The following is a 25,758-nucleotide window of genomic DNA, read 5'->3' on the forward strand; positions in this document are numbered from 1 at the left end:
GGGAAACCTGAACTGCTTCAATCGGCGTTGGTGGAGAATCTTGGGCATTTCTGTGAAGTGATGGTACCTGTCACAGCCACTGTGGTCAGTGATCGGGATCGCAGTCCTGACCTGGACACCCCTGTCAGCCTGACCTCATAGCCTATACCTGTAATCAGGCCGCGGATGTCCAGGGAGGACTGGTCACCCGGCACCGAGAACTCCTGAGGCTCCAGCAGCCAGCCGGAGTCCGTCACCACTATGTGGAAGTGGTCAAACCCCTCGGGTTGTTCCCTGTCCCTCGCTGTCCAGGACACCCGGAAACCAAACGGGTTAACGTCCGAAATGTTTAGGTTTTCCACTTTGGGCAAATCCGCTGAGAGAATGGTGGGGTTTTTGTTTTGGTGGGGAAAAGGGTTGGGAGGGTGGGGGGAAGGGAATAATTGTAGGTGAGAACTCATTATTGATGTATGCAGCGATTGCAAAATATTGTCCTGTTATTGTGGGTAATATTCTCTGTATTGGGCATGGCATGAATATTGCAGTGTCACTTCTGATATTTTGAGAAAAATGATATGCCCTGACCATCCCATGTGTGTATGATCATGAATATATTACATCAAACATCAAAATTAGGGGGACATCAAATATCAAAAGCATGATAAAAATTTGTGAAGGATTGTCTGAATGACAAAACCAAGGAGAACCTCTTGACCAAATGTGTAACTTCTACCATGAGGTCAAGGTAATACAAACCCAGCTGAGCAACAAAAGTCACTGAACTTTTGTTGGCTGTCATTTTCCATCTTTGGGATTCTTCATTACTAATTCCAGAACAATGAGCCATCAGGTTCTTGGCAGTTTACTGTATGATCAGGGACAGCAAGACGCACATGTGTATGTCTCAGTATGGCTACAAATACTTATTCAGATGAAATCTGAATCAGTTTAATTTTGGGGAATTTTTGAGAAACATTGATATGTAATTCCTGTGTATACTGTCTATTGTATATTGGAAAAAAGTGTATGAAAAAGCAGGTAGTAAACACCTGCATTCTACTGTACTCCAGTCTACCAACCCTAAACATAGTGGTATTACCACAATGCCAAGTTCCTATTTTTTCACTGATATGAAGAATTAATTTAATTTATTGGCAGTTGTGACTACTTTTCACTCTTCTGGGATGAAAATTACACTCAGTACCAGTGTGGTGTAGTTATACTCAAGGGCACTTCTGCAAGTTAAGTCTGCCAATGGTCCAGGGGTCTTTACCCTTTGTTTAATATTTTAAAGTATTCTTTTGTTGTTGCTTTTCTGGTACCTTTGTCCATAATGAGAAAAAAAGACAAAAAGGGACTAAACACATTTCAAATCCTCTCATGAAATTGAGGAGTACGTTAATTTGCGCTACCACACCTATAGTACTGTACCTAAATCCTCCATTAGTCATCTCCTTCCAATAACAGGGATCTGAGGCTTGGGTGCAGATTGTGGTTGACAGTGAATGGCAGGTATTGCCTATTTGGTTTTTGTTCCACAAGAAAATGTGTAATACCTCACAGTCCTACTCTGTAAACTTGTGGGAAGATGATCCAGTTCATAAATCAAGTCAGAGCTGTCAGCATTAGCTCTTCGACAAAGCTCAGCCTATCAGACTATTCCTCAATCTGTCAGCTGCTCAAATGGACCAGCAGAGGTCCCACCACTTGAGATGTTACCATGGAATGTGGGGATCAAGAACTCAGAGGATCTGCTGTTAGAAAAGAGCTAGCAGGTTCCTTCCATATTCCAGGGTACACTGATGGCTCGTAATGCACTGTAGTAGATTTATGTATCAGATTTGTAGGAAAAACTACGGCATGGACATTCTAATTATAGAAGTCCAGAAAGATCCAACAAATGACTCACTTTACCAACTATAAACCTCTGAATTAATCAACCACTGAGTTAATGTTTTTGTTTCCACTGAACGCCTGAAAATACTATCCCACGCAATAAACCAAAAAACACAAAAAAACCATGATCACCAATATACTCTCTACGCTCTGATATTTCTGCAGGAGCCCACTATCCCTATGAAACAAATCCAACGAATCTAGGTCATCAGGAGAGCTACATTTGTGACAAAAGTGGACCTGCTAATACTCTCAGCAGCCATTTAGCCAATACTGTGATGTTTGCTTCGGGAGAGGTTCAACCCACCCTATAGAAGAATAGCCTAATCCATATCATATGCATTTTGGGCTCTGCTGGGCTGATCCGCCTTGTGGGGCAGGGATGTGAAGCGAAACCCTGGAACTGTTACGTAGTACCTGTGAGGGCTTGCGCCGTGAGCGAGGGGGTGCGACGCCCGTGGGAGATACCGTACAGGACAATGTCATAGTGGGTGGAGTCCACCAAGCCGGTGACGCTGGTGTTGCGGGCGTCCCCAGGGGCCCTGAGGTCCAGTGCGTCGTGCAACTGCTCGGAGTCACTGACCCGAATAACAAAGCCATCGAAGTGGCCGGCCACTGTGCTCCAGGACACGGTGAAGTTATCCGGGCTTATATCAGACACAGCTAACGAACCCAGTTGAGGTTCTGCCTCTGAATAAGAGAGAATATTGATGGGTTTTTCTTAATTTTGTCATCTGGGTGTTATTTTGCTTTACAGTGGGAGGTGAAATGCACAGATACAAACCTGCGCAGGAAGGATTCTTTTTGTTCCATGTCATTTTTCTGTTCCATGATATATTTGCATTTAAGTCATACTTTTCAGCCTACCCCTCAACAGCACAATGACGTTTTTACTGCATGCATATCATGCTGCACTTCAAAATAGTTGGTCTGAACAACATCTAATTTTATACTTCCACTTTGTGCACGGATGAAAATAACTTCAACAATATGGCAGTATCAGATAAGTAAGCAGTGTGGGAGAGCCTTTTCTTGTTTTTTTTTTATTTCAATGAATGTGTATGATTATGTAATTCATGCATGATGGTTGACTTTTATTTAGTGACTTAGCACTACAATGACCTACACTGCACTTCTGTATAATGAAAGCTCATTGAGACAGAACGGTAAAGCAGTTGCAAATACCTGTGGTGACGCTGGTCGTTAAGGGTTGTGTGTTCTGCCGGCCGGAGCTAGCGTATAATTTGATGTCGTACCGCGTGGCCCCTTTCAGCCCGGAGATAACTGTGGAGCGAGCCGAACCAGAAAGGGTTCGCCCCATTGCCTGCGAGGGCAAAGCAGACTCTCTGATCTCTACCACAAAGTTATCGAAAGCCTTGCCTCCCGTCCTCCAGGAAAGCCACAGTCTGTCTGAGGTAATGTTAGAAACAACTAGCCTGGCCAAATCAGGTTCTGCAGCTACAGAGGAAACAAAGAGTCAGCATTCATTTGTGAAAACAGCAACACATTTTTTCTGTCTTTCTTCAATTTGTTTTTCTTTCTTTTTACCCAGTCTCAGAACCCTCCCCTGACACACAAACACACACACACACAACCCCCCATTTTACGGAGTCATCCATCAAATTAGAAAAAAAATTCATGTCAAACATTTGACGAGGTCTTGCGTATGCACTCTTATCAGATACCTGTGAAGTGCCTCAATATTAAGGGGGCGGTCTCTGTATGTTGAAGAAATAAAACCGCTGCATTTAGACAGGCCAACAATTCCAAATAGCGTGGCATCACCAAAAATAAGAAACACAAAAATAATAAGGAATTGGAAATACCTGTGGTCGCAACAGTACTGACTGCACGCGTTCTCACCCCATTGATTACCCCATAGAGGTAGGCTATATAGTCAGTGCTGGGGTTTAGCCCTGTGATGTCATGAGACAGTGCATTTTGGGATAGGTTATACTCCGAAGGCTCCATCAGCCAGTTGGAATCAATGATCTCCAGGACATAACCATCAAAATCCCCTTCCGTTTCGTTCCAGGAAATCGTGAAGCTCTCTGATGTAATGTTTGACACATAAAGACTGCCAACCACTGGCTCCGCCACTGAAGGGAGAAACAGTTATTCGCTTTTTTGAAACGTGTTGAGGAAAATTGAACAGAATGCCACAGTGTCAAAGCTAGTCATGGAAATTCAAAACCTGCCCAAACCTCCATGTCAAGTCAAGCCAAGCAATTGAACAAGGTGCTACAGGGATGGTATTTAGGTATTACTGTGTTTGGCCTGCATAGTTGTAAATGTTCATAAAATACATAAGTAAAAATAGTAAAAATGAAAGCAGAGGATGAAAAACATTCACTTCCAACTGCTCTGCCAGCCCTCCCTTTCATTTGCAACTCTGTTCTATTCCTTAATATACATATTACAGTGCTGACAAGTGTTGCAATCATGTAAAGTGTTAAAAACACATTATTAAATATATGGACTTATAATTTTTTTTTATTATTAAGCTCTGATGGAATCGCCAACCTACTTTTGGCTTTATGTGTTTTCAAAGTTGTAGGTGTCCGGAGGAGGTAGTTTAATTCAGTTTGTTCCAATGTCTTACTCCATGTCTGAATTAAAAATGATATACAGCTTATTACTGTCATTGGCCATGTTTACATGCATGGTAATAATGCAATTTTAGACTAATAATGTAACTAAGACAATACTCAGAGATAGGCAGAACCCATGTAAACACCTTATTTTGATTATTTTAATGCAATTAGCTCTTATCAGCAGGAAACATAATCAATGTAAGATAATAATTATCTTATTTGCTTCTTGGGTTGTGTTAAAGTTCTGCATGTCTATGAGAAGAGAAGCAACCATTTTCTTTGTTAACAATGTTACAGATTGTGGCACCCCCTGAGGTTGTGACAAAGATCAAAGTCTGTCAATGGAGAATTGTTTGGGTGGAAAACGATGTGGTTCAGCACACAAACTCATAAGACTGATGGCCATACAGGCACCCACAGCACACTGTGCAAAGGGGAGCTCGATAAGTGCTTAATGAGTGTTGTGAGGTAGCTGCCTCTAAATGTGGCTCGGGTAGATTATGAGAAAAACAAAAACAAAGAAAGCCAACAAGTAAGCAAATGCGAAAAGAGAAATAAAATGTAATAAATGTGAACTAGCCAGCCAACCTGCATTAACATCACAAAGAGGACCATGAAAAGGTTAGCCAGAAGGGGCCAGCTAGTTATCTACAAACCTCACAGTACAGCAGCACCATTAGATTGGAGAAGCCTTGAATAATTTAAAAAGACTAAAAAGTAATGTGAAGAGACTAGTTAAGAATGAAAGAACAGTTAGCAACCTGAGTACAGGAGCACACAGTCGTTCCACATGGCAAATAAAGTCACAGCCTTTGAATGACACTAGACAGGTGGGTTCTAGTAAGCTAACTCCCACATCTGTTCATGGCAGGAAACCTTGCTAGCCCTGGGTCATGCAATGCAGCGTATGTAAGAAACAAACTGACATTCGCCAAACTAACAGGTTCTGCCAAGGAACACTGCTGAACTATTGCTCACGCTTGAGAACACAGCCATGTAGCACAGTGAGCTGCCAAAAAGAGTTCTAGGTATTAGGACCCAAGTTGTCTCAGTGTTTGCCTGTTATTGTGCCGTTGTATTACAGTTAAACGCCTAACATCTGGGTCCCACCAGGTACATGGAGAGCTGACACTAGCCAGCAAATAAGCTATGTCTATGAGAAATAAGATTGATGGCAAAAGCCAAAAAAGAAAGTGTCAGGACAGGAGCAGTAGCAATGTTACTAGGGGCAAATGCCTCTGGTCCCTCCTATTTTCACTCTTTCACTCTTATTTTAACTCTTATTATCCATCATTTACATGTAAATGGGAGTATGTTGTATAACACCTTTTTTGCAGAGACATGTAAGTAACTTGATCAAACTATTGTCTTAATCACAGAACTGACAATAATCACATTATTATGTGCATGTAAACATAGTCAGTGATGTACAGTATACATCATTCAGAATTTGTGTTTGCTTTGGAAGTATTTTTAAAAAAATGTTTCAGCACAGCTAATTTGAATGAAGGACAGGCCTTGTGAGCTGTGCTTGGCAACAACTTATGAACTGTAAAAGCAGGATATAATGATGTATATTAGTATTATTGATGAGTGTGTGCTCACTTGACAGTTGAACTAAATTCATAATGGGCTCTTTTATAAAGCTGGAAGTGACACTGTATTGTGTATTGTTGTATTATGTACAGCCTTTTTTAGTTTAATTATTTGGATCAACATGTCAAAAACTACATTGGTCCTTTCATGTGAAATACCTTTATACAGCTTACTTAACCAAGTTTAGGAAGAAAACCAACAAACACAAATACACAGAAGAAGACAGAAACATAGATACTGGGGGGAGGGGGGGGGCAAAAGGGGGAAGGAGGCACAGGTAGTAATAACAAAGTGAGGCTTCATGAACACAAAATGGGTGAAGTCATCATATGTTGAACCAATCACAGTGTTTGCTGTGGGGAGTCATTTGATTCATTCAGAGGGGTCTGTGAATGACTGCTCCTGGTGACTCCACCCATTATGAGATTTATGAAGCATCACAATCCCAACAATATATACAAGACAAGAAAGTATTTGTGACAACAACATGAGGTCTATCAGCCTGGAAGGCATGTTGAGGCATGTTTATGTAAAAATATGTCTCAGCGAAAATTAAAACTTACATTTTTATCCTCTTTAGCTATTCTTGGATCCTGTCAGTTATGTAAGTACTGGGACACCAGTGTAGGCTACTGTATGCTAACTCATTTTGCTTCTGCAGCCCTGTGGTTAAAGCATGCAAAACTCACTTGCAAAGTTAAATTAGCTTGGATTTTAAATTATTGCTTGGTAAAATAAAAAAAAGGTTGTACAGTATCTAAGTTGGCTTCTAAGGTCTATTCTAAATCCATTTGTAACATTAATTTTCTCATGAGGACTACCAGATAACTGTACTCTAGACATGAAAACAAGGCCAATAATTGTCTGTGTGTTCTGTGTGCAACCCTGTGCAATCATGTTCAATGTTGCCAGCTCTCCATAGGAAATAGTCTACAAGTAAAACAAGTCACATTTTACAGACCTAATGTTGACTTGACTAGGGCTGGAGGTTATCTGAAGGGAAATTTAAGTAATTTTCTACATTTGCAATTTTGGCCACTCTGGAATTACTAAGACATTGAATGTACAGAAATAGGTAGATTATTTAAAAAAATAAATGTAGCAACTTCTTATATATAAACATTTCAAGGATGCTGTTGGCAATGCTCAGTACACAAAAAGGAGCCCCCTAGTGGCTGTTGAATGAAATCTACAGAATGCTGATCCCTGAAGTACATTATGCAGAGAAATTAAGAGAATCAATTATGTAATTAGTCATATTATAAGGTATAAAAACGCAAGTTTGCATTTTCGCTGACCAATTCCTTTAACACTGTAGTGTCAAAACAGATGGCTCAAGGAGGGTGTAGATTAGTGAAAGACACACAAGAGTCATTATCCCAAATGGAAGAAGCAAATATCTGGGTTACATGGCTGCTGACATAATATGTAGAAACTTTAAGATAATAGATTGTGCTTACTACTCTCCAGTAGCTTTCTGGAAGTATATATTATTGCTTATATACCAGTTTTATCATGTAGTCATGTTTATTAAATTAGGAAACTTTTCATATGTGAAATATTTCAATTTCTTGAAGTTATACTCTGCGTCAGAACCAAAGAAAATCAGAAGGTATGATGGTGAAGACAGGACATTCAGCCCCTATTAGCTCAACATTTGACTATAATCTACAATAGACTGAACCTCTCACTACCTTCTTAGTCACTCAGGGGGTACTTTATAAAGGGCTTCAAATATACCATGTATCTTATGCCAAATTTCATTCAAAACTTTATGTAACATCGACAAGAAATTTTGGAGATTTGTTCAGTGTATTAAGATCCCCAATGATTGGCTCCAGTATTTTGAACACAATGCATGATAAACTAACTGGTCTGTAATTCTCCAGACATTTCTGCTTCGCTTGCTTCTATACAGTATTAGTACTGTAAACTGAATTAACACATCTCAGTATATGTGCCCAGCATGACATTTGTTTGCTTTAAGTTCTTCTTCTATGTGGGGAAAGACATCATTTGAGTAAGAGTTTTTTGACTGATGATAAAGGAACATGCAGTGAAGCACAGAAGGAGGCAACAAGACACAGTCCTGTGGTCACATGAACATCAGGCAGGGTGATCCATCTCAGAAATACTATACTCAATATGCAGGTAATGGAAGTTATGCAGCAATATCACATGCCTAATTTCATGGATCTTAAGCCAGACTTTCCTCTAAAACTGAAGAGGAACATCCCAACATCCAAAACTGCTCTAAAACATCCTCTCAGTCTTCTACCAAGTGAATCTGTCAAGCTCAAATCTAGGCAACAATTCAAACATGCAGTCTTAAATATCATAGTCATCTGTCTGCTAAGCTCCTTACTGAAGTTTTCACAGTGTTACATAGCATTGAGAATAATGGCAGTGTTCACCATCTGGTCATTCTTGGGGGTTTGGGATGCAGGGAGGAGAGGGGGTGTTTATGAGATGACCATCACACATGAATGAATGTTAAGGTTATCCAGATGAGCAAACACTTTCCTCCTTCGTTTCAATGCACGCATTCACAATCACTCTGTGCGCAACCCAGAGCAAGTGTTGTTCAGAACAGTGGCAGTCATTTAGTTAAGGGATGGACCAACAGGCAGATGACCTATCTGGGGTGTTAGGGATTGAGGCCATGAGATGTGAGATGACGTGAGAGTGGATGACATGAAATGGATGGATGTTGTTGGGTTTGGATGGTGTTTCGGTTTTGGATTTTGCAATCGCTGCAGCACAACATGGGAAACTCACCGCAAAATGCACAGAACGGGGGGAAAGAGCTTCATGCACTCAGGGTGGAGGAATGGGGGGAGGTGGGGGGGGTGGGGTGCAGGGTGAAGCCGATGGCTCGCTGGTTTCGGTTACATGGCATGAGACCCCCTTCCCCCTGCTTTTTGAGTTCAAGACTGACACAGTGGCTGGAGGGTGAGAATGACAGATGACACGTTTGTTACAATGGAACTGTGATTTTTTTTTTTTTTTTTGGATGGAGAAAAAAGTGGAGAAAGACAGGGAATGGTGTGAGATTGTTCTTGCATGCAGTGCCATGGAGCTTCTGTGTGAGGATGAGGGCAGGACGATGCTGCCGTGACATGAGCTGCTGGTTGACACCACAGGTCTTTACTGGAAGGAAAAAAATATGGCAGAGGTAGATGAAAATAAGAGGTAGATAAATAATGAGGAGGAAGAGCTGAGGGGTTAGAGGAGGAGGGAGGATGCAGGAGTCCGAGGCCTGCTAAGATGGGGGGTAGGGGAGGGGTACCTGTGGTGACTTCGGCAAAGACGGGATCTAAGAGGAACCCCTGAAACACTGCGTACAGGACAACCCTGTAGGTGGTGCTCGGGCTCAACTCGGCAATGCCCTGGCTTCGAGCATAGCCGAGGAGGGTGTGGTTCTGAACCTGAGCGCCCCCCTCAGAATCTGTGACCTCAATCAGGAACGCGTCAAACTCGGCCTCCTCAGGGCTCCAGGACACATTGAAGCTGTCCCAGGACACGTCAGAGATTGTGAGGTTTCCCACCTGTGGCTTTTCCTCCTCTGGACGACAAACACATCAAAATCAAGTCAATGCATGGAGAGAGGGCAAGCATACACAGCATGAGCCTGTAAAAGAAGATGCGATTGGAGGGTGAGATTAAGTCTAAACATTTAGCTGTTCTCTTTTTTCCGCAGAGAGGTCTGAATTTGAAGTAAACATTAGATACTAAACAAATAAGCTGTTCTTTTCCAGGTGTCTTCATTTAACCCAAAACAATACTACCTCTATAAGTAAATTACAGAAAATTACATACATTGAAAATACATGGCAATTCAGAGATTTCATTTGATAATTCATCTGGAACTTCACTTCATGTTATTAGGAGAAATTAATGTTTCAGGAAAATAAAAAATATAGTTAATTCAAAACTGTTAAAATAGTAACATACAAAAAATCAAAACAAGACATGATGAAAAGATGAATCAGATGGCACATGGAATGAGAGCGGATGAAATATGTATGTATTTCATGCATATACCAAATATATGCATGAAACAAGAAGCACATTTTCCAGGTCATTTTCTATTGATATTCTGAAAGACTGACAGGAACTTGTTGAATGATACACAAAGGATATATTGGGGATTTGCTTAATCTATTCTCTTCTAGATTGTAGCATCTCTTCTGTTAACGCCAAAAAGAATATGTCTCCCTTTGTTCACTGCCTCAGACTAAAAGTATGTTGCACATGTGCTGGATATACAGTATACAGTACATGTACTGTATGGCTGCATTATTGAAATTGATATCCAATATAAATTAGATATGTGTCCATTAGAGACACTTCATTTAAACAGTTCAATTGTTCACACACATATTTCCTTCTGAAGGTCAGCTGATAAAAAAAAAAATCCTTGGAAATTTAACAACTCTCTAAGTTCTTAGGTTATACATGGTGCACCTGTTTGCCAATAACTATAGGACCAGAGGACAGTGCAGACTGGATGGGAGTTTTGATGGGGGGTGAAAAATGGGGATGGAGACTTTGATGACATGGCTGCGGGATGGTGCGGCTGAGTTTTATACCTGCGTTAGCCAGAGTATGGAGAGGTTTACTCGTCTCTCCCTCTGGAGTTCCAGACACATTAACCTCATATATGGTGCCAGGGGTCAGACCCTCTACTTGCACATTCCTGGCATCTCCAGGTACCGTGACCTTATCGACTTGGGTGGGCTCTGCCGTGGAGCTGAGCTTCATGGGGAAGCTCTCAGAGGTTCCCTGAGGAGCTGCCTGGGTGGGGCCCGTGCTCATTTGGGCCACGTTTGTGACACTGAATCCTTCCAGGGGCTCTATGCTGAAGCTGTCAGGCTCAGCCCCAGACCCTCCTGACACAGGCAGAGCCGAGGAGACTTGCGGCTTAACAGAAGTGTGCGCCAAAACTGTGGAGAGTGGCTCATGATCAGGAGCTGACGTTGAAGCGATTTTGACGCTCAGAGCAACTATATCCACTGCTGTAGGCTCAGGGGCTAGACAAAAGTACATTTAACAAGATTAACAGGTTACTTCCAAGGAGGAAAAGAGAAAAAAGAAAGGAGAGCAAAAAAAGAAAACATTTAAACCTGCAGAGAAAAAGTGTTGTTACTTGCGAAAGAGAACCAAAAGTTCATTGTCGCTCGGTACAATGGCAGATCCAAGGTCCAACCAGTAAATCAAGACATGTTTGCATTTCACATCTTTTATTTTCACTTGCATCTATTGGAGGTTAAAAGGGATTGAAATATTTAAAAAGATTACTCTTGGTACATCTCATTCATCTCAGTTGTTCAGTCGATCCATAGAGGGGAAGCAGTTCCCCGGCAACCCTGCAAATGGTCGTGACAACCGTTTGCACATGCCCTCTTTCAAGACTACTAACGTCTTCATGCAGGTGACTCATTCACACCGACCAGCTCGCGCATTAATGGCTCACAGTGAGCCATTAATTTTTTGAAGGTGCCGTGTAGTCTGCGTGCAACAGAAGTACACAGCACACTTCAAAAGGATGAGGAAGCCATGCACCGCAGTGCAACGTCTTAGTCAGACACTAGCTATGCAGTGTCAGCATTCACGTGTGAGGTAGGTAGTTTTCGGAAGCACAGGCTACCGTTCACCTCCTCTGATGCAAACACAAACAATGGTATGAAAGTGGAATGGCAAACGATGAGGATGAAATGGATGGCTTTGCTGGCCCTGGCCTACAGAGGTGCTAGTTGTTTTTCAAAGTTCTTCCCAGGGAAGCAGGACAAGTGCTCTGATTTTTTTTTTTTCCTTTGCAGAATCTCATTTGGATATGAAGAAGCTTTTGGCAGAAGTTTGTCTTCATTTTAAAAGTTCTTTCTTGTATTAAGATCCCCCACCTGACATATTGTTGGAGAAATTTGATTTATTTCGATAAATAAAGGGAGATCCTCTGAGGGTTGATGGAGGTGAAGAGACGGGGATTTATTTAACAAATTAAACAGGAGAATGATTAGATAACCAGATGCTATATATCCTCTTTGGGGTTTTGGTAGGACACCAGGAAAACGCCTACTCTTCCCTTAAGTCTCTAAGGGATTCTGTAGTGGACACAATGGTCAATCACGCCCTAATTTAACAACTTTTCCAAAATACAGTTTATCTCAACAAACTGATTCATTGCTGCACACCTATTCAGAACAAGTCAAACTAAAGACCTGTCTTCTATCTCCTGCAGTCCATCCCTTTATCAAAGGCTGTTATTAAACATAGCAGAAACTGAGCTTGGCTAGATATGTGTATTATCATTTTCAACCACTGTGGTATTGGTGGATGTGTTGGGATGCATAGAACGGGATGAATATTTGGAGAACCGAAACCTTGTGCCTTGTGCCTACAATCTGAATCCCTCCTGTTTTCAGCCTTGAGAAGCAACTCCCTCTGTATCTCAGGCCCAGCCTCCAGCATGCTTATGGAGATGAGATGGGATGTGGCCAGATGGCCACTCTGGATGATGTGATGGCCTCTTGGGCATGCATGCGAAGGATTTCTTGCGGTCAGACCATGCACATGGCTCCACCACGTGTGGGAGGAAACCTGTCATGCAAAGACCTTCAACGTAAATGACTTCCCACAGCAGAGCATTTTCACTCCTTGAAACCGCATCGTTTTCACTTAACCAGGAAAGGAAGAGGCATTCCATGACAGAGAGCAGTGATAATGCTGGCTGCCGGGCAGCCTAAACGGTATATACCTGTCACAGCAACAGCTTCACGTGGCGAGGATCTCTGGCTACCGTTTATCCCGTAAAGCCTTACTTGATATGTAGTGGACGCCCTCAGGCCAGAGATTCTAGTGTCTACGGCATCTCCTGGGAGATGGATCTGCTTGACATTCCACAATCCCTTGGTGTCTCTACACTCTACAGTGAAACTATCGTACACAACGTCTGCCTCCGATTCCCATGAGAGAAGAAATCCGTCGGGTGTTATGCCCGATACTGTCAGGGACCCCATCTCTGTGTCCTCTTGCCTCATCCCGGAGAACTCGGGATCAAAGGCATCTACAGACATAAAGCTAATGACATTTTCCTCTGAGCTTTTGGTAGTTGTGAGCTCGAGGACATAGTCTGACAGATAGAATGTGTGAGAGGCTACAAGACAAAACACAGAGACAACAAATTAAAATGAGAGCGATGCCGGTGAGTTGTCAATATTGCTTCAGTCTGGCTTTTTATGGGAAAGCTGTGGCCAAGGACATTGCCTTCTTGCATTCCGTCTCCCACTGGTAAACACTCCAGCTGTTAAACTTTGACTCTTCTCTTGACTCTCTCTTTTTTTGTTGTCAGTTTTTCCAAATGTTTTACACAATCGTTTAAATTCCCAAAAGCACTTAATAACTGAAGTCATCATCGCTCTTTCATCATTTTCATTTGTTAATAATGGTCTAGCAGCTGTCCCCCTCTGAAGTAAAGGAACAGGACCTCCTGATCTTTGCTGGGTGACTGTTGACCACCTTTAAGATCTATGGTAGCTTACTTCAGGCCAGAGGCTGATGTGTTTGTTTTGTATTTGTGTAAACTTGAATGTGACCCTTACAAGTTTATTAAAGAGAAAGCCAAGAGAAATAACAGTGTTGCTGTTTGCTAGATAATATTAGAGAGAAAAAACCTCTTTCCTTTCTGTGCTTTAGTCATAAATGGTATAATCAGGATTTTGCATTTGCCTTTTGAACCCAAATACTTGTAATCTCCACCCACACAGCAACTCATAATTTTATGATGACAACAGTCCCACAGATCAGACATAGTGAATACCTAGCTCAGCTTCTATAATACCTTCTATATATCTGCTGACAGAATGAGCATTACATGACACAGCAATGTTGATGATTCACAGGCAATACTTTAAATGGGGTTACTGCCTGGAATCTTTTTTCACTGCCTGGTTCAGGATATTATTGTGTCATCACTCAAGAACAAAGACTGGGGGAAAGGGGTGCAATAAAGTAATTATCACATAGATGTTTTCAAAGTGGAGCACATTTGAGCTCCACTACTTTGGTAATGCTCTGAGAGAAAAAAAATCTCATAACAGCCCTTTTCTTCTCAATCTTACTTCCTTTTCCCTTGTGTCATATAAATTTTCGCCGCCGGCTATACAGTTTATGTTTCCCCTGTTCTGCAACTGAAGAGTTTGCTCTCTGAAATGTGTTTGGTTTGGAAGAATGGCGCCTAAAATATGAAACTCAAACAATGATAGATTTGATTTTCCTTGTCTTTCCCCATGTTTCTGTAATGTAAATAACCTCTTCCCCCTTTTTTAGTTTTACACAGAAAACTATATCCTTTACTCCATGTTTGGTAACATTTTGGCCCCTCAAAACTTTCCTTGTGGACATTGCTGTTCTCATCCTGAAAGATACACGGGCCTTGGGGTACATCCGCAACCCCCAAGACCCCTTTAACCTGTTCAAAAATGGCAGCTGAGAAAAATTAGTGGTCTGGAACAGAAAACAGAAAAACACCCACTTTTTACACCACTCAATATGTGGTGAAGGCCCCCATCAACATGCGTACAACTCCAGACCTCCTGGAACAGTAAGGTTTGCACTCACCAGTAGATGCTGAAGCTGTGGCCGCGTCGCTCTTCTGGCTACCCCTTTCTGCCACCAGAGTGAGGGTGTACAGCATGCCTGGCATCAGGTTGGTCAGGGTGTACGTGGTCTCAGTGCCCGGGATCTCAATCTCCTCCCTTAGACCATCCACGGAGATGTAGGCCAGCCGGTAGATGCTGATCTTCGCCCGCGGCTGCTTCCAGATGAGGACCAGCGTGGTCTCTGTGGACTCAGTCACCTCCAAGTCCTTGGGGGCGTCGAGGTCTGGTGGTGGGGGGTGATAGTGGGAGATGGAAGATGGTGTTGGATTAGAGATGTTGTATGGTGATGATGTGGGATTACAGGTGCGGTGTGGGGTGGGGTGGAATTGAAGAATGGTGTGGGAGAAGTTTAGTTGGTGGGGTTCAGTGATGATTATTAGAGGTAGGTGATGGAGTGATGGAGTTGGAGGTGGATTATAGATGTGGTATGGGGTTGGAGGTTAGGTAGGTATAGTAGGTGGTGAGGGGGTGATGGTGCAATGTAAGGGAGTGGAGTTGGATGGTGACATTTGGTTGGGGAAAGGTTAGGGTGGTGTGGGATGGGGGAGGTGACAGCACATGTCTTTTTCACAGGCATGTGAAAAAAGACTTTCTCCTCTAATTGACATTTAAGTATAAACTTCAGAACCCTTCATAAGGGTTTTTTCTATGGTCTGTAATATTTGAAACATAGTGTATTGGATATAAGGAGGGTTTTCTATGGTATACAGTCACTGAAATGTAGTGCCTTGGGTATAAAGGGGGTTGTATGGTATACAGCCTTTAAAACAAAGACATGTGACAATTATGGTGCAAAAGATCACACAGCAAGGACTTACGAGACCTTGTGCAAACAGAAAACTGAGGAAATGGCATTGGAAATGGCCCTACCAATGATGTGGAACCAAACACATCACCGCTGGTGACTCAGGAGTGAGATATCTCTCTACCCAAAATGAACATGTTGATAAAGTGTGCTGACAGAGCAAGGAGTCTCAGAGTGGTTGTGAATCACTGTGCACTGTACTTGGACCATTGGGCTGCATGACTCTCATGGGCGTTGAATGGCATAGCTGGAGAACATACTGTATCTGTGATCTGATATTTTGATGACGGAGGGCCAACAGCTGGTTTTTGAAAAATGGGCACGTTTGTGAATATTCTCACCAGTAGCTGCGTTGGTGGTGGCTGGCAGGCTCTCGCGGTCCTTCTTCACTGCTGTCACACCAATACCATACTCCATGCCGGGACTCAGACCTTCACAACAGAGGAGCATCGGTCACATCACCTAGCTATTGTTACACATTGACTTACTTTACAACAATAAGGGGCGTGAAAGTCAGCTGCCTTCAAAAATGTAAGGTATGAAAAGTAAGGTATATTCATATGTGGTCAAAATGAAATCTAAATTATGATATTGTGATCTAAGATATGATATATATTTACATTCACGCTAAAATCATACATATTTGGAAAGACATATAATATTGCCCATATAATATATATTATAAATATAACTGTCACTTTCAGATGTATCATGCAATTTATGCATCCCGAGAGAAGAAGATAATTAAAAAAAGCCTAATAGATTTATTTCTTTTAAAAGCAAAACAGAGCCCTCACATTCACACGGTCTTATGAATTACAACAGATGTTATTCAATACACTATTTTCAATGACAAAACACTTCATACTAAGTGCTTGCTTTGGATGCATTCTGGTCTGTCTTTCAGATGCATAAAGTTGTCACTTTTGAAACTCTGCTACATATTCTATCCATGGTTCTACCATAGGTAGATTGATGCATGCGGGTCTGACTTGGGTTGCATTTGCCAAAAAGTTGTTTTCCATCAAACAGTAAAGGGCTTTGAGTCCCTTCAGCCCCTGTTATTACAGGCTCTTTGTCGAAATCCTAAGATTTAGGCCTCCTGAATCCTTTATTGCCCACCACAGATGTAAGCAGCAACAGTGAAACCTCTTAGGCTGTAATCTGACCTGGTGCAGAGGAAACCTGGGGATAACTGAAATCATAAGCGTGATGCTATTATTGGATGGTAACCATCATGAAATATGAGTTATGAGGGGTGCTCTGGGCATTTATTTTGCACCCTTTGCTTTCTTACTTTTAACCATACATATTCAAATCTCCTTTCCCATGGAGTGGAGGTCAGAAAGCATAACCCTCACATACAGCAGTTCATGGCTTATGAATCCAGGCTGCCTCACTATGTTGCCAAGAAGATGCCATTGTGAAGAATGGGGAAGCATTCTACTCATAAACCACAGACATGCAAGAATTTTAATCTAAAACCATTTTTGTTTTAAAAAAGGACCATAAAAACTGCTGTTGTTGTAGACTGAGCTTGTTTGACCCTCTTATTTGTGGTGACATCCAATGATTGTAGGCTACTGATTCTATGTTACCAACTATGGAGGTAGCTAGACAGAAACCTGCAACCCCATCCCATACCCCTAAAGCCATGTGACACTAACCTGTGATGGTGGCCTGTGTGATGTCACCGGCCATGCGGGGGAACTGCATCACCCCATGCTCGGCCCCAGAGAGGGTGCTGTATTTAACCTGGTAGCTGTCAACCTCTGCCCTGCTGTTCTGCCACTCCAGTGTCACACTCTCATCTGTCTGGGCCACTGCCTCCAGGTCCTTGGGGGCATCAAGGTCTAGAAGCAGTCAGATAAAGATTTGATCCTTTGTGTGTGTGTGTGTGTGTGTTTTTGTATGTGTGCGTGTGTATGTGTGGATGGGATATGCTTGTGTGTGGATTGTGTGTTTGTACATGTGGATGGTGTGTGTGTTTGCATGAGTGTGTGTGTGTGTGTGTGTGTGTCTGTGTGTGTGCATTTCAGTATGCTTTTCCTTTTGGTTTTCATTCAAAGCTATGTTTAAGATATCCCAAAAATACAGTGTCATGGCCGGTAGGTGTGAAAGCATCTATAATATGTTGGATAAAAGGAATCACCCCTTCATAGTAACATTCTTTAAGAGCCTTGGGTGGAAGGCACTATGTGTGTTGTTTTGTAGAGTATCATATGGGCTGTTGGTGGATGTAAGACATAGCTGTGTCCCTCCTACCTGTGGTAAAGGTCTCATGCACAGGGTCGCTTGTCATGTCTCCTCTCGTGGACAGTAGGGACACCTCATACTCGGTATCTGGGTCGAGGTTGTCAAGGTTATACTGAGTATCAGTATGGGAGAGTTCCACTGTGTCTCTGTCTGACGAGTTTGAGACTGGCCCATATGAGACAGTGATCCCGTCCACCTGAGCCACCGGCTGGAACCAGGTAACCAGTGCCGAGGAATCCGTTACATCTTGAACCTGCACCTGGCTGGGGCCGTCGATCTCTGAGGAAAAGGGCAGACCAAGAGAAGTTTAGGAGACAGAAATGGCAACCATCTTTTTATACAAAAAGCGCCTTACCTGGAGGTAAAAGAATGAAGATTCTAATTCCAGTAGATTATGGTTTTATCACACTGGTGTCTCTGTCTTTGTGTATATGCGCATATTTAACTACCCACAGTTCCTTTCACCCTGTCTGTTCAGCCGCTCTCCCTCACTCCCTATAGATACATCTAGTTTTGCGCTGTGTCAATCAGTGCTACAAGCTGTGCAAACAAATAGAGGATGTGAGGAGGTATATATTAGGAGGGCAGTGTTAGGTGGTTAATGGTTTTTCCTTGCACAGTTCTGTGTACACTGGCAATCCTCCCACCATTTTAAACGGTAAATAAAAAAAGAGAACTTGGCCATGAAATGTATTGGGGGGGTAGGTAAGGAACACTGAGATAAACCCTTGTGAAAGCCGTGGTTGTAGTTGACAACCGTACGTCTTTATTGCTGACCTAATGGGAGAAGGAAAAAGAAACAGCAACTGTTCTCCTCACTGGTGAGGCTCTGCAGTTGAACTGTGAAATGCCAATGGAGTCTAACCTTTTTTTAAATTATTTTCTGTCCTTTTTGTTCTATAATTCATTCCATAACTGACAGTTTAATTGAGCTGTTAAAGTGCTTTCAGTCTGTCCCTCACAGGCTGTGAACTGGACATTTCTCTCCCCTGGGGGCACTGGCTGGTGCCAGCCTGACGGCAGGAAAGCCGTTCCACTATGAACTGTGACTGGCCATCTCTGTAAATGAAGCCCTGTTGACCTCTGACCTCAACGCTGATCAAGACCAGTTCACTTTACAGACAGCAGGGGTCTCCTTCTGTTGCCACATATCAGTCACAGCTTTGACCCATGCGCCTTCTGCTATTATGATGTCAGTATGATGTCAGAGGGTTTGAGTGAGTGCTAGGACAGAATTATGCAACCAAAATGAATATGTTGTGACATGCTTATCGAATACTTTAGGGCGAGGTAAGATTAATTGCAAGTTCTGAATGGCAGCCATTATTTTTTTTTCAAACTTCAACATATCTACCATGTATATTAAAATGCATCAGTTGCAGTTGTTTTCTAAATAAAGTTTCTTGGACATATTTTGACAAACATTCCATATGTATATTCTACATACATGCATGCAGTTAGATACAGCATCATGATACAGCATGATAATCATTGCCATGTTTTATCATATGTGTATTACATTTTTATCAGAATGTATCCACGTTTTATTTTGTATATGTTTACATATACAAGGTTTTTAATGTGGAGCCGAACACCAGTCTCTTACTGGTGGTGACGATCTTTGTCGCTGGGGGCCCTCGGGTCTCGTTCTTCACCACCTCCAGCTTGACCTCATACTCCAGTCCAGGCCCAAGCCCGGTCTGCTCAAAGGTGATCTCCGCAGGAGACAGCGTGTTCAGAATCTCCCCATTCTCCTCTTTCTGGAACACAAAAGAGGAAATGCAGCCCATCAGTATGAATCGCATTCAACCAGGCCCGATCACTGATTCACTGCTGACTGCACTGGTTCAGGGGCACTGACGTACAGCGAGAGGTACGATTGTCTGAGTCAATTTACCGTACAGATTTCAAAATTTTACATCTGCTGAACCTGCATGTTTCCAACAGAGGCAACTGTGCCCCAGGTGACCTGTGAAGCCCACTTGAAGTGAAACAAAACTCTTGGAATGGAATATTAAGGTGAGAAGTACCTGTACAATAAACATTTCATTAATGGGATTATTCAGTTTTGGTGGAAAAAGGCACAAAAGCAGCACTTGTAAGGATGAGTTGATGCCAGAGAGCTGCCAACATTTCTATAGGTATCAAAATCCTTAAATCTTGAAAAGCTTTTAAATTACCTCTCCAAATGCCCCGAGACCCGAATAACCAAATGGTCATAAGTTCTCTAGTTAAAATTAAATTTTAGATCAACCTGATTAGGATGCAAAGCATTGATCTGGATCTCGACTATAATCAATATGAGCTCAGCTCTTTATTGACATAGTGTTGACTGGGAATTCAAATGAAATTTATGTAATCAGTGAGTCTGGTTCTGTTAGGAAGCTGATGGTGATTTTCTGTCTGTGGACGGGTGCTCCTTGGACCTTTTTTAAGACCACAAACCCAAGGCAAGAGGTATGAACGGGACGGTAACCATTGCTCCAAGAGCAATAAACGCTCTGTATATGTGCTGGCAACGGGGACCTCCTCAGGGTGTTTGAGCGTTTGCAGAGTTCTTCATGAGATGGCTGGAGAAACAATAAGAAGGGTCCCGCGCTTTGCGGTCACCGCGACCGCTGCCAGGAACTGCTCAGGAAGCTGGATGCAATAAACCGCAGACTTCAGAAACATCTTTCGGACACTTTGTTCTCTTGGCGTGCTAGCGTTACCAAATCCGTTTCCACTAGCCTCTCATGGCAGCCCTAGTGTATATCCTGCTCGTGAGACAACGTGTTGGATGGGATACAGGTCTTAGAAAGGGAAGCCTGTTCATCGCTCTACCTTGTGTTTCTGTTACAGGCAGACGCTTGACTGGGGCATTCTTTTGGCCGTACGCTATGGCCAAGACGTCTTGCTGTGACTCAACCATAAATAAAAGCTAATATATGTCAATGCATGGTAAAATATCAAACCCATAATAGGAACACCTGCTTTTTAAATATATTTGCCATATGGCTGACTGTGATGATGTGGCTTAGCACTGGCACAGTGTGACTGGACATATATCTGTATACCAAGTGTTGACATATATGTATGTTATTGAAAAATACTGACAGTTATGCCTGTTTTCTTAAGTACATTTTACAATATATGTGTATAAGTATGTAAAGATTCCATGAACATATGGGAATGTCAGTGATTCTACTACCGACAGTATAATTTTGACAAATTAATAATACAAAAGCATATGTAGTATATGTATACACGTTCAGTCATATTTTCTCTACATTTACATCTTTATAAAAATCAGTCTGCTGCTCAAAGTGATATCAATGCGATATTAATATTATGACAGTATAAGACATTGATTATACGACATTGAACAGACAATGATTTCTATATTAATATCTTACAACTACAAATGTAGGCCATATTATCCCACACACTAGGAAGGCACTATTTCAGCTATTTCAACAATCATGGGTTCCCCCATTGATACACTATATGGACAAAAGTGTTTGGCCACACCTGTTTTTCAAGGTTTGGGCTAGGCCTCTTATCTCCAGTGAAGGGCAATCTTATGCTTCATCGTATGCTTCAGCATACCAAGACATTTTGGACAATGCTATGCTTCCAACTTTGTGGCAACAGTTTGGGGAAGGCCCTTTTCTATTCCAACATGACTGTGCCCAGTGCACAAAGCGAGGACTATAAAGACATGGTTTGATGAGTTCGGTGTGGAAGAACTTGACTGGCCCGCACAGAGCCCTGACCTCAACCCCAGCGAGCACCTTTGGGATGAACTGGAACGGAGATTGCGAGCCAGGCCTTCTCGTCCAACATCAGTGCCTGACCTCATAAATGCTCTACAGAATGAATGGGCACAAATTCCCACAGAAACACTCCAAAATCTTGTAGAAAGCCTTCCAAGAAGAGTGGAAGCCGTTATAGCCACAAAAGGGGGACCAACTCCATATTAAAGTACATGTATTTGAATACAATGTCATTACAGTCCCTGTTGGTGTAATGGTCAGGCGTCCGAATACTTTTGTCCATGTAGTGTTCTTACACCATCAAACATAGTAAAACACCAGTTGTCCTAATGTTCTTACACCATCAAACATAGTAAAACACCAGGGAGAAACACAGTAAAACTCCCAGACCTACCCTGTTCCTCGTCTGTAACTCCCACACTTACCAAGTTCCTGAGGTGAACTCTAAGACACACCCTGTTTCTCAATGTTAGCTCCCAGACTCACCGTGTTTCTGAAGGTCAGCTCCCAGCCATCGAAGGCAATGTCCAGCTGGTCCCAGTGCACCTCCACAGATGTCTCCCTCACAGATTTGAACCTCAGACCCTCTGGCTCCGGGAGATCTAGCAGAATGGGAATAAAGGTGGAATAAAGGCTGCTGGTAAAAAACACATATCCCTGTATACTCCAGCATTGCTTCTGAAAAGTAGACTTGTGTGCAGGAATTTATATCTGTTTTGTAGCATTGCTCATGGCACCCATACCTAAAATAATTCTTTGGATGTGCATGCACGTACTTTGTGGGTTTCATAACGACATTAAAATATTAAATTAAAGTCAAATTAACATTATTAGATAAATGTTAGATTTATCAAATGAAATCCTGGCAATACAGTGCATTGGTGGTCAGTGACAATTAACTTTTTCACAAAAAATCTAAAATTGTTACACAAACTAAACCAGAGTATGGTGACTAAGATGTTGATTGTTCAGCAAAATTTTGAAGTAGTTATGGGCCGTGGCTGGCTGACAGTCAGTGCCACAGTGAGGGATCATGGGTGTTGGCAGTAACAGCGAGTGGACCTACGTGTGGCCACCCTGGCGCTGACTGGAATACTCTTCTTGTTGCTGAGGACGGCATAGACATTGATCAGGTACTCAATGCCTGGCTCCAGCTCTTTGATGGTGGCAGCTTTCCTGTCGCCTGGCACATGGAAGTCCAGCAACAGACCCCCGGGGGCGGTGGGAACATAGGTGATCAGGTACTCCGTCACAATCATCTCATTGGTCCAGGTCAGGTTCACAGTCTCGGGGTTCACCTCAATCACGGTCAGGTCCTTGGGTGGGGAGACTACAGAGAGAACCATCTATTTCATATGTTGCTCACGCCAGGTGGATCATTATATGATTCTCTTGCCCATAATGAATGCAACTGGTGATTGTCTTGTCGTGCATCAACCCTACTGAAATGGGTGTGTTTGTGTTGCAGACTTGTCCTGATCTGCCTTGGACTGAAATGCTGTGCTGTGGGTGCTGCCAAAATAAAATGCTTTCAGGAGAAAACAGTGTGCAGTGTTTTTTTTTCAGAAACTACTAAGAGAACCTTCGGAAGTCATGTGTCAGAGTCAATGAAATAGCAATATGTGCATTGAAAAGCATCCATATGTTTTTGTCTTTAGCAGACTGCTATGGATTGTCCTGATCCGATTGGCAAAACCAAGGGAAAGGCATTTTGGATGCTTATCCATCTGGTATAAAGATTCATGGGATCTAAACATCTCCAGTGTAATACGAGAGCCACTTACTCAACTTCACAGCTTAAGGTTTCTGATTAAATTTGACACCACAAAATGCAGTGTAGACTATTTAAATTTTACACTGTGGACTGTTGTTAATTAGCTGAGTTTAAGATCTGTGTGATTCAGCACTTTAATTCTGACCCAGTGAAAATCACCAAAAAATACAATAAAATGAATAAAGTGTTGTGTAAAAAAAGTCGCTGCCATTAAACAAACAGATCATCCATATTCAATTTCATAACATTTCATAAATTTGATGATGTTCTTGTGTTTGGCATGAGTGTATTTCTTCTTTGTGTATATGCATGCATGCATGCATGCATGCATGTATGTGTGTTTTTATACATGTGTGTATTTAAGATGACTGACAGGATTTACAGCCCCAGGTATGATTTTGGCAACGAACCAACAAATTACTATGAAAGGGCTAAGATATCATTCCGGTAAGACTTAATGCGACATGCTGCTGCTGGTGTGCAAGTCTCCACTATACCTTCAGGCGTCAAGAAGACTCAATGGGCCCAGAGGCCAGTAGAAATGACAGTGTTAAGAAATGATCTGGCCTATGAAAACAAACCTATTTTGGTTCTCAGCTTACTGGAAGTTCAATAATGGGTTTTCAAGAAGCCTTCACAAAAATGGCAAAATAGTGAAATAAAAAATAGCTGAAAGCCGAAAACTCAGATCAGGTAAAATGATACACCTTAGAAGAGTCCAGAGAATTTTTTGTGGAGGGACTCATGGACCCTCTTGAGAGGTTAAATCATCGTAATTGCTCTGTGGGTTATTTTTCTTTTTTTCAGAAGGGGTGGGGGGTTAGTGTTAGGGGGACCGGATAGGATGAACATACACTGATTTGTATACCTTCAAAAAGTAATAAATATAACATTATTACTTCTGACTACTGGCTCTTCCTAAATGCCCTTAACTAGAGTGATTTAGCTCTCTAAAGGGTACAACTGCTTTGCCCCCTCCTGGCCAATTGAACTCAGTTAACCTCTGGGTTACCAACAGCTACTCTACACTGCTGTCCCCCCAAAATCAATAAAGTGAGTAACTGTAATCTAAATTACTACCATGAAATAATACTACAATGAATTGTGGAAACTCATTGATCCAGGGCAGTCATCTAGTATGTCTTGCGAAGGTCAACAAAGTGTTTTAGCAAGGCACCCTGTAGAGCAGTGTTTCTCAACCCTACTCCTGGAGGCCCACTGTCCAGCATATCTTCTATCTATCCTTGCTGCTTGATTAAATCAGGTGTGCTCAGCTAATCAAAAGTGCCACTGATGAGATCAGTCAGGTAGGTAGAACAATGATAGACAGAAGATATGCAGGACAGTGGGCCTTCAGGAGCAGGATTGGGAAACACTGCTGTAGAGTACCCCAACCCCCCCCCCGGCCCCAACCCCCATCCTCACCTTCTGAGCAGTCCTCTCGGATAAGGCCCTCATCGCAAACGCACACCCCGTTGACACAGAGTCCCTTGTCGTTGCAGTTATTGGGGCACGCCAGCTCCCCGCAGTCTTCGCCGGTGAAGCCTTCGTCGCAGACGCACACCCCGTTGACGCAGGTCCCCCTGTCATAGCAGTTGGCCGGGCAGGAGAGCACGGAGCAGTCCTCGCCCTCGAAGCCCTCGTTGCAAACGCACTGGCCGTCCACGCACGTGCCCCTGTCCAGGCAGTTATTGGGACACAGCTTCACGCCGCAGTCGTCTCCGGCGAAACCCTCGTCGCAGATGCACTGCCCATCGACGCACTTTCCCCGGCCAAGGCAGTCGTTGGGGCACAACTTGATGCCACAGTCATCGCCGGCGAATCCCTTGTTGCAAACGCATTTGCCGTCCACACACGTACCCCTATCTAGACAGTTGTTGAGACATAGCTTAATGCTGCAGTCGTCACCAGCGAATCCCTCGTTACAAACGCACTTGCCGTCCACACAAGTGCCCCTATCTAGACAGTTGTTGGGACACAGCTTAATTCCGCAGTCCAACCCATCAAATCCCTCGTTACAAATGCATTTGCCGTCCACACATGTGCCCCTATCTAGACAGTTGTTGGGACATAGCTTAATGCTGCAGTCGTCACCAGCGAATCCCTCATTACAAATGCACTTGCCGTCCACACATTTACCCCTGTCTAGACAGTTTTTGGGACATAATTTGATGCTGCAGTCCAACCCATCAAATCCCTTGTTACAAACGCACTTGCCGTCCACGCACGTACCCCTGTCTAGACAGTTTTTGGGACACAGCTTAACGCTGCAGTCGTCACCGGCGAATCCCTCATCGCAAACGCACTTGCCATCCACACACGTGCCCCTGTTGAGACAGTTGTTGGGGCACAGCTTGATGCCGCAGTCTTCACCCGAGAAGCCTTCATCGCAGATGCACTGGCCATCCACGCAGGTTCCCCTGTCCAGACAGTCGTTGGGGCA

The 25,758-nt window shown here is 42.8% G+C and overlaps 1 protein-coding gene across 1 annotated transcript in view; it reads right to left on the minus strand.

Moving 5' to 3' along the window:
- LOC118778044 (tenascin-like) overlaps positions 1 to 25,758 on the minus strand; it is a 53,111-nt gene that overhangs the window by 10,086 nt on the left and 17,267 nt on the right. Inside the window, exons 4-12 of the mRNA XM_036529359.1 lie at positions 24,828 to 25,456; positions 22,608 to 22,871; positions 22,028 to 22,143; positions 19,393 to 19,546; positions 17,796 to 18,065; positions 17,198 to 17,383; positions 15,872 to 15,961; positions 14,685 to 14,948; positions 9,355 to 9,630 (exon numbers count right to left, since the gene is read on the minus strand). Of these exons, the coding sequence (XP_036385252.1) occupies positions 9,355 to 9,630; positions 14,685 to 14,948; positions 15,872 to 15,961; positions 17,198 to 17,383; positions 17,796 to 18,065; positions 19,393 to 19,546; positions 22,028 to 22,143; positions 22,608 to 22,871; positions 24,828 to 25,456 (2,249 nt within the window). The remainder of the gene's footprint in view (positions 1 to 9,354; positions 9,631 to 14,684; positions 14,949 to 15,871; positions 15,962 to 17,197; positions 17,384 to 17,795; positions 18,066 to 19,392; positions 19,547 to 22,027; positions 22,144 to 22,607; positions 22,872 to 24,827; positions 25,457 to 25,758) is intronic.

Source organism: Megalops cyprinoides, chromosome 5, assembly GCF_013368585.1.
Source record: "Megalops cyprinoides isolate fMegCyp1 chromosome 5, fMegCyp1.pri, whole genome shotgun sequence".
NCBI lineage: Eukaryota > Metazoa > Chordata > Actinopteri > Elopiformes > Megalopidae > Megalops > Megalops cyprinoides.